Source organism: Thalassophryne amazonica, chromosome 4 (assembly GCF_902500255.1).
Source record: "Thalassophryne amazonica chromosome 4, fThaAma1.1, whole genome shotgun sequence".
Taxonomy (NCBI): Eukaryota; Metazoa; Chordata; class Actinopteri; order Batrachoidiformes; family Batrachoididae; genus Thalassophryne; species Thalassophryne amazonica.
This window is the reverse complement of record NC_047106.1, coordinates 115,979,252-115,989,483: the sequence shown is the minus strand read 5'-3', so window position 1 is coordinate 115,989,483 and position 10,232 is coordinate 115,979,252. Positions and strand designations below refer to the sequence as shown.

General features: G+C 41.7%; 1 protein-coding gene across 2 annotated transcripts in view; it reads right to left on the bottom strand.

The window, feature by feature from the left end:
* Nucleotides 1–10,232, bottom strand: part of rab30 (RAB30, member RAS oncogene family) — a 52,862-nt gene that overhangs the window by 16,271 nt on the left and 26,359 nt on the right. For both annotated transcript variants that reach the window (XM_034168458.1, XM_034168457.1), the window contains exons 2-3: nt 5,525–5,623; nt 5,353–5,436 (exon numbers count right to left, since the gene is read on the bottom strand). In XM_034168458.1, the coding sequence (XP_034024349.1) occupies nt 5,353–5,436; nt 5,525–5,617 (177 nt within the window). In that variant the 5' untranslated portion in view covers nt 5,618–5,623. The remainder of the gene's footprint in view (nt 1–5,352; nt 5,437–5,524; nt 5,624–10,232) is intronic.

Genomic DNA, 10,232 nt, shown 5'->3' with positions numbered 1-10,232 from the left:
GTCCGTCTTATCCAAACAGCAGGACGGATCGCTCCTCAGCCTCCATGTTATTGTCCCGCCTTAAGACGAGAGCGAGGCTGCAGCACAATGACGTCAGATTCTGAGTCGTTTTATGCTTTGTGGATAAAATAAATAATTCACGGTAATTGCAAATATGAAAAATAATCGCGAATATGAAAAATTGACGAATATTGTAATAACTGTGAAAGCCCTAGGAGTGGACCAAAATCCCTGCTGCAGTGTGTGAAAACTTGGTCAAGAACTACAGGAAACGTCTGACCTCTGTAATGGCAGACAAATGTTTCTGTACCAATTGTTAAGCTCTGCTTTTCTAGAGGGTCAAATACTTGTTTTATGCAATAAAATGCAAATTAATTATTTAAAAGTCATACAATGTGATTTTCTGGATTTTTTTTCTAGATTCTGTCTCTCACAGTTGAAGTGTACCTACGATAAAAATTACGGACCTCTCCATTCTTTGTAGGTGGGAAAACCTGCAAAACTGACAGGGGTCAAATACTTATTTTCCCCACTGTACATTAGTGTCATTAATACTTGCAAATGCACAGAAGGTGATCAACAAATATTCCTTGACTTGCACAACTTACGATCTTAAAACCTAAATATTGTTTATGACTGATAAATAGAGGGGCTTTATTGAACATGTACAATTTGTATGTAATACAACAGGATTTTAATAATTAATTCAACTGATCTGAAATGGGAGCTGGTTCCACAGGAGAGGAGCCTGAAAGCTGAAGGCTCTGCCTCCCATTCTACTCTTACAAACCTTAGGAACTACAAGTAAGCCTGCCGAGAGCGAAGCGCTCTATTGGGGTGATATGGTACTATGAGGTCCCTAAGATAAGATGGGACCTGATTATTCAAAACCTTATAAGTAAGAAGAAGAATTTTAAATTCTATTCTAGAATTAACAGGAAGCCAATGAAGAGAGGCCAATATGGGTGAGATATGCTCTCTCCTAGTCGCCGTTAGTACTCTAGCTGCAGCATTTTGAATTAACTGAAGGCTTTTCAGGGAACTTTTAGGACAACCTGATAATAATGAATTACAATAGTCCAGCCTAGAGGAAATAAATGCATGAATTAGTTTTTCAGCATCACTCTGAGACAAGACCTTTCTAATTTAGAGATATTGCGTAAATGCAAAAAGCAGTCCTACATATTGTTTAATATGCGCATTGAATGACATATCCTGATCAAAAATAACTCCAAGATTTCTCACAGTATTACTAGAGGTCAGGGTAATGCCATCCAGAGTAAGGATCTGGTTAGACACCATGTTTCTAAGATTTGTGGGGCCAAGTACAATAACTTCAGTTTTATCTGAGTTTAAAAGCAGGAAATTAGAGGTCATCCATGTCTTTATGTCTGTAAGACAATCCCGCAGTTTAGCTAATTGGCATGTGTCCTCTGGCTTCATGGATAGATAAAGCTGGGTATCATCTGCGTAACAATGAAAATTTAAGCAATGCCGTCTAATAATACTGCCTAAGGGAAGCATGTATAAAGTGAATAAAATTGGTCCTAGCACAGAACCTTGTGGAACTCCATAATTAACCTTAGTCTGTGAAGAAGATTCCCCATTTACATGAACAAATTGTAATCTATTAGATAAATATGATGCAAACCACCGCAGCGCAGTGCCTTTAATACCTATGGCATGCTCTAATCTCTGTAATAAAATTTTATGGTCAACAGTATCAAAAGCAGCACTGAGGTCTAACAGAACAAGCACAGAGATGAGTCCACTGTCTGAGGCCATAAGAAGATCATTTGTAACCTTCACTAATGCTGTTTCTTAATTACTGCCACCTTAAAAGCCTGTGGTACATAGCCAACTAATAAAGATAGATTGATCATATTTAAGATCGAAGCATTCATTAATGGTAGGGCTTCCTTGAGCAGCCTGGTAGGAATGGGGTCTAATAGACATGTTGATGGTTTGGATGAAGTAACTAATGAAAATAACTCAGACAGAACAATCGGAGAGAAAGAGTCTAACCAAATACGGCATCACTGAAAGCAGCCAAAGATAACGATAAGTCTTTGGGATGGTTATGAGTAATTTTTCTCTAATAGTTAAAATTTTATTAGCAAAGAAAGTCATGAAGTCATTACTAGTTAAAGTTAAAGGAATACTCGGCTCAATAGAGCTCTGACACTTTGTCAGCCTGGCTACAGTGCTGAAAAGAAACCTGGGGTTGTTCTTATTTTCTTCAATTAGTGATGAATAGTAAGATGTCCTAGCTTTACGACGGCTTTTTTATAGAGCAAACAGACTCTTTTTCCAGGCTAAGTGAAGATCTTCTAAATTAGTGAGACGTCATTTCCTCTCCAACTTACGGGTTATCTGCTTTAAGCTGCGAGTTTGTGAGTTATACCACGGAGTCAGGCACTTCTGATTTAAAGCTCTCTTTTTCAGAGGAGCTACAGCATCCAAAGTTGTCTTCAATGAGGATGTAAAACTATTGACGAGATACTTATCTCACTTACAGAGTTTAGGTAGCTACTCTGCACTGTGTTGGTATATGGCATTAGAGAACATAAAGAAGGAATCATATCCTTAACTTAGTTACAGCGCTTTCTGAAAGACTTCTAGTGTAATGAAACTATTCCCCACTGCTGGGTAGTCCATCAGAGTAAATGTAAATGTTATTAAGAAATGATCAGACAGAAGGGGAGTTTTCAGGAATACTGTTAAGTCTTCAATTTCCATACCATAAGTCAGAACACGATCTAAGATATAATTAAAGATAATTATCTTATCTGAGCTAAGCACTAAGTCAGACAAAAGGTCTGAAAAATCACAGAGAAACTCACAATAACGACCAGGTGGACGATAGATAATAACAAATAAAACTGTTTTTTGGGACTTCCATTTGGATGGACAAGACTAAGAGTCAAGCTTTCAAATGAATTAAAGCTCTGTCTGGGTTTTTGATTAATTAATAAGCTGGAATGGAAGATTGCTGCTAATCCTCCGCCTCGGCCCGTGCTACGAGCATTCTGGCAGTTAGTGTGACTCGGGGGTGTTGACTCATTTAAACTAACATATTCATCCTGCTGTAACCAGGTTTCTGTAAGGCAGAATAAATCAATCTGTTGATCAATTATTATATCATTTACTAACAGGCACTTAGAGAGAGACCTAATGTTTAACAGAACACATTTAACTGTTTTAGTCTGTGGTGCAGTTGAAGGTGCTATATTATTTTTTCTTTTGGAATTTTTATGCTTAAATAGATTTTTGCTGGTTATTGGTGGTCTGGGAGCAGGCACCGTCTCTACGGGGATGGGGTAATGAGGGGATGGCAGGGGGAGAGAAGCTGCAGAGAGGTGTGTAAGACTACAACTCTGCTTCCTGGTCCCAACCCTGGATAGTCACAGTTTGGAGGATTTAAGAAAATTGGCCAGATTTCTAGAAATGAGAGCTGCTCCATCCAAGTGGGATGGATGCCGTCTCTCCTAACAAGACCAGGTTTTCCCCAGAAGCTTTGCCAATTATCTATGAAGCCCACCTCATTTTTTGGACACCACTCAGACAGCCAGCAATTCAAGGAGAACATGCGGCTAAACATGTCACTCCCGGTCCGATTGGGGAGGGGCCCAGAGAAAACTGCAAAAACAATGTCGGACTCTGTAAAGTTACACACCGATTCAATGTTAATTTTAGTGACCTCCGATCGGCGTAACCGGGTGTCATTACTGCCGACGTGAATTACAATCTTACCAAATTTACGCTTAGCCTTAGCCAGCAGTTTCGAATTTCCTTCAATGTCGCCTGCTCTGGCCCCTGGAAGACAATTGACTATGGTTGCTGGTGTCGCTAACTTCACATTTCTCAAAACAGAGTCGCCAATAACCAGAGTTTGATCCTCGGCGGGTGTGTCGTTGAATGGGGAAAAACGGTTAGAAATGTGAACGGGTTGGCGGTGTACACGGGGCTTCTGTTTAGAACTACGCTTCCTCCTCACAGTCACCCAGTTGGCCTGCTTTCCCGGCTGCTCGGGATCTGCCAGAGGGAAACTAACGGCGGCTAAGCTACCTTGGTCCGCACCGACTACAGGGGCCTGGCTAGCTGTAGAATTTTCCCACGGTGCGGAGCCGAGTCTCCAATTCGCCCAGCCTGGCCTCCAAAGCTACAAATAAGCTACACTTATTACAAGTACCATTACTGCTAAAGGAGGCCGAGGAATAACTAAACATTTCACACCCAGATTGAAAAGTGCGGGAGAGACAGGAGAAGCCGCCATGCTAAACCGGCTAAGAGCTAGTAGCTGCGCTAAGCTAGCGGATTCCTAAAAACACACAAAGTGAATAATGTGTAAATAATTTAGAGGTGATTCAGCAGAGGGAGTGCTTTAGTTAAGGCATGTGAAGATTACACTGTGAAACAAATCGTTATCTAGGTAACTAGATCAATCTAACTGCGCAGATTAAACAGCTAACAGATACAGCAAAACACCGCTGTGCTCCGGAACAGGAAGTGATACAATACCGCAGTGAGAGCCAACCACCAGTAGAGGCAAGCAAGAGCTGTCAAAAACAATTATGATTAACACTGCTTCCTCACAGCAAGAATCTAAAAAAAAAAAAAAAACTTTTCACATACTTCACATGAATTCCATCCATTTTGGAACAAGGCTCTAACATAAAATGTGGAAAAAAGTGCAGTGCTGTGAATAATTTCTAGATGCACTGTAAATCACACTGCTTTCAAATGTAATCATGTCATCCAAAAGGAACATATTTACTGGGTTAAAAAAAATAAAAGAGTTGAGGGCACAGTCCAGAAATATGTCTAAAATAACTGCCACTTGAGCAAAAAGGAGCATTTTGCAATGGCCCCTATAGGCGCCGCCCTCGACTGCCTAAATTTTGCAATTCTCTGGAGCTCCTTCAAGCACAGATTGACTCCAATCAAAATGAAGCTGGGCAGTCATTGGCGCATTGAGATATTTACATTTCAAAACCTATTTTTTTTTAAGAAGTCTGATTTTAGCCTTCAACAAACTGACCCCTGTAGAGGCCCTAGAAAAAAAAAGATGGTATAGGGACTTAGAATTTTTGGATTATCATAGATCATAGATCGTCCATTAAAAAATAAATAAAAAAATTTACGCAAATCTGACACGGCACCACCTTACCTTTAAAGAAACTGCCTAAATTAATCTGTTCTAAAAGTATCATGTGTATCACATGCTTTTATGTAACTAATATACAACTGCACTTGTTCATATTTTAGCATGTAAAATATGTATTGTAACAATAATAATAATCAATAGTCAATAACTCTGAGCAGGACTGTGGCATAGTAACTTTTACATACCTTGACCTTCTCCCCTTTGATTTCAACTGTTTTAATCATGAAATCTACTCCAATAGTCGCCCCTTGTCCAGGTGGGAAAAGGCCCTAAAATAATTCAACAAAATACTCAGTCAAATAATTGAAATTTTAGTACTTCAACAACTTCAATCTCAAACACCCACTCATAACCAACCTGAGTAAAGCGTCGGACGAGACATGTCTTTCCAACTCCAGCATTTCCTATCAGAACTATTTTGAACAGGTAGTCATAATCTTCCATGCTCATGCTAAACTGAGGTAAACAAAGAACAAAGAGTGGTGATTAAATACATTTACACTCAATCAATGCTTTTAATTTCAGTTCCTATTCACTCCAGGTCCAGTTAAGGCTACTGGTCAAGATTAGCAAGGCACCTGGAAACAGTCAGAGAGAACAGAAGTGACACTCCCAACATGCTGTGAAATACACCTGTCACAGGAGTTCACATACGACATCAGACTTGAGTATGCTTCAGTAACATAAATATATGCATAACCATATACTAAGTTTTCCCACCCTACTAAATTTGGGGCCATATGGCCTCATGCTCCGTCCTTTTCTGGATTATGAGTGACATACAAGTTCAGTTATCATCTGCAGGGGCTGCTTAGCTACAAGGTGCCTTGTTCTAAAGTAAAGCCACATGCTTGACCATTTACCACATTCCATCTCACACTGTTGAGGCTGCAACGTTAGCATGTATGCACGCAAGCTCGTCTCCAAGCAGGCATGCTGTGCAACATTGCCACAGCATCCAATCATGACCCATTTTAATATAACTGCCTGTCTATCCGACAAGGTAAGAAAGAAACTTGCAATTGAGGGTGAGTAGAGTGTCAAGGCCTGATGTGTCATCACTGTGTAGTGTATGACCACTTTAGACCCCAGTCACACATAGCAAGCATGTATAGGAATCAGGCAGAATCAGCCGGAACAAGGAAAAAACCCAAATCTCAAGGCATAGTCGAGAGGGACAGGACAGTTGGACAGCCGTGTAGGACTATGATGACTATGTGGAATGTGGACGGATCCAGTCCGAACTGAGTTGTGCTCACCCGTAGAATCACAGCCCAAACGTCGTCGTGCTGTCAGACTGCATCAGAAACATAAATAAAGTGCCCAGACTGGCCAACGGATGTGCCCGAGTGCTGTCACTCAGTCACTCATACATCGATTCCACTCACCACTCACACCCTCATGCACACTGTCCTGAGCAGGACATAGCGGAGGCAGGATGGCCATGTGCCTGCCTCACATGAAGGACTGTCAGCATCGTGCGACGGACACAGCACACCAACGGCAATGTCATCAGCAAACAAAGCGCACGGGACAACTGTGCTCCGTACTAACCGACTGGATCGCCAGCGTGAGGTGCACCGGAGGATAGCGCATGACATAGGATTTTTTTTTTTTGCAGTGATGGATGGGGCATTTTGTGCTGGTATCATCAGTAAACAGAGCAATGGACAGCTGTGCTCCGCGCTGACAGGCTAAATCACCAGCCCGTCTATTCACCTTTACTCGCAGAGCAGAGAGCTGCGCAAATCCTGCAAAACACCACACACACACACAGAGTGGATGATATTATTATTTCATGAGGGACACTAACTTTAGTTTATGAACCAGAGAAGCAGGAGATATTAATGTTCCAGTCCACGGCAGAGAACTGTGTCGTTGGCTGCCCCACAAAAAAAAAGGCACGTTAATGACAAATGAATAAAAACTGTCCATGTGAAGCGGTGGACGATTCTCGCAGAAAACGAGTCCAGTTAGAGACTTTAATCAGGAGAAAAGGTGAGTCACGACTGAAATCTTTAAATGGCTTTGATATAGGTTGATGAATAAATTGTGGACACACTGCTTCTAAATCAGATCCAGCGGGTCCACTATCAATATAGAGAAATTATTATTTTCACATTACACACCCTCGAAAACAATGTAATGGCCCAACTGCAGTGTAATGGACCGTTACGCTGTTATAATGCTGGTGAGAACCCTGCATAGACTCCCGTTGGATGGGTGTCCCACCTGGAGTGTGCCAATCGAAGCAGCTGCGCGAATGGTATAATAAAACGTAATTTGTGATTGTTTCATGGTGGTTAAGTTGACCACAAACAAGGTCAGAGCACAAGCTTCCTCCGCATGTCTTTCTGCACTTATACCACAGAGCACTTTCAGCAGGGCTGCACAATGTGAGGCCAGTGGGCCAATTCATGCTCCTGTTTTTGTCCCACAATAGCAAATGACAAGCTTTCTGGAAATTAATAAATTACTGCTAGGCATCACACTCGCCGAGTGTGAAGCGTCCAGGATGAAAATCAGGACCTCCAAATCTGAGGCCTTGGTTCTGAACCAGAAAAGGGTGCTTTGCCCTCTTCAGGTCGGTGGAGTGTCCTTGCCTCAAGTGGAGGAGTTTAAGTATCTCGGGGTTTTGTTCACGAGGGACGGATGGAGTGTGAGATCGACAAACGGATTGGTGCAGTGTCTGCAGTGATGCGGTCGCTGTATCAGTCGTGGTGAATAGAGCGGAGCAGGGGGACAAATCTCTCGATTTACCAATCGATCAACGTTCCGACCCTCAGCTATGGTCATGAGATTTGGCTCATGACCGAAAGAACGAGATCTCGAGTACAAGCGGCCGAGATGAGTTTCCTCCGCAGGGTAGCTGGCGCTCCCTTTGAGATAGGGTGAGGAGCTCAGTCAATCGGGAGGAGCTCAGAGTTGAGCAGCTGCTCCTCCCCGTCGAAAGGAGCCAGCTGAGGTGGCTCGGGCATCTTTTCCAGATGCCCCCTGGACGCCTCGCTGGAGAGGTGTTCTGGGCACGTCCCATTGGGAAGGCCCCGGAGAAGACCCAGGACACGCTGGAGGGTCTACGTCTCTCGGCTGGCTTGGGAACGCCTCGGGGGAGTGTGTGGATCGAGAGGTCTGGGCGGCTTTGCTTGAGCTGCTGCCCCCGCAACCCAACTCCGGATAAAACGGAAGAAAATGGATAGATGGATGGATGGATGCTAAGCATATTAAAGAGTAGTAATTTTTGTTTTTCTTATTTAGAATTTTTTATTTTAGATCAAGAAAGTTAATTTTCACATATGACAGTAAAAGATGTTCAAAGTTTTTTTTTTTTTTTTTTTTTAACATCTAGCACAATATCTCAAGGAAGAGGTATCTTCAGATTTGTTTTGCCCAACCAACAGTTCAAATCAAAATAGTCAGTAGGTTTTTGACAAGCATGCAAATCCAGTTTTTCTTGATTATGCCTGAGGTTAAATCCATTTTAAATACATAGACATTAGTTTGGACTTGTTAAACCCCAGCAATGACTTCTGAGTAAGAGAGGAACAAATAAACAAACTGAACTTTCTGTGACAATGGAACAAGTGAAATTTCACTTAAGATTTCTTGACATTTACTGAGAAAACTCATTTTGAGCAATGCTTTACTAGTATTAGGAAGTGATACATCTTTTACAGACAACAGAGCAGGTTAATCTCAGGATGACAAGGACTTCACTTAAGACTTTTAAGATGATTTCTGACTACAATTTACACAAATATATTTGGTAAGATTCTTTTGAATTTTGCGGATTCGCACGTCCAAGCATTCTGGGCATTCCGGGCAAAATTTGACTTGAAGTGAGGGTGGGCGTTTGCACAAAATCGACCAAGTATTAAGTTTGTCGGACCGCTCATTTCAATAAAATGTCTGAAGAATAAATCACTTCTCTGTGTCTGTTTTTGTCATATCCTTTTGTCATTTTTTTAAATATGTTCCTTGTCAACTGATGTCTGGCACAGCAAAAAAAAAAAAAGGTGACATGAGGCACACGGTCAGTTTTCAATATTAACCACGCAGACAATTTACTTCACTTAAATATTTTGCACAGTGTTATATTAAAACAGAAAACTCTGGCACTTTTGACCAACTGCAGTTTATTGTTTATATTATAACATTTGAAAAGACGTGTCATTTGATTTAAAATGGTGATTCGCTTTGAAGTTATTAATTCCGACCGGACTCTAACTTGACTCAGCAGAGAACGGCGCAGCATTTGGAGCTGTGCAAACGGAATGGAGGACGATTTCGTTTCTTTTTCACAATGAGACAGGAGTCCCAGTTAGTGACTTTAATTCACACAAAAGTGACTCACGATTGACATAATTTAATGGCTTTGAGACGGCTTAAGAAGCACATTTGCCACTTCTGAAAAGCAGCAAAGCAAAGACTCAATGAAGCAGCGGGTCAAAGCACTGCTTCATTGCTTCAGGCTTCAAAGAGCCGTACTGCAGAAACGGTTGATTACAGACCCACTGCAGTGTCTGCAATCAATGTCGAGAAATGATCATTTTCCCGACAAACACCCTCAAAAACAACGGCTGCTCTGAAGGACCGATAAGGGAATCATTAAGCAAAAAAGGTTATTGATGTTGGTGGATCGAATAATTTCTTAAATATTCTCAAAAAGAACTGGTTCCTGATACCCAACCCTAGCCACCATGCAGATTGTCAAATTTAGTGTATCCCTTTCTGTTTTCCTGGGTAATTTTTTTTTTTTAACCAGGGCTGTACAGTGCGAGCGTTTTGCTCGCATATTGCGCCTAAAATTTGATTGTGCGAGGAAAAAAAATAAAACGGGCCACGTGTGCGAGAATGTATTTCAACCCTTTCATTCGCATTTTGCTCCTAAAATAAATACAGTGGTCCTCGCCAACGCGGTTCACCTTTCGCAGCCTATCGAGCCGTCCTGCCGTCATTTGAACGTTCAAACTTGGATAAGACGGCTGATTAAAACGGTGGCCGTCTTGTTCAAAGCCGTCTAAAATGCAGTTTACCGGAGGAGCTGTGTGTGTGTGTGTGTGTGTGT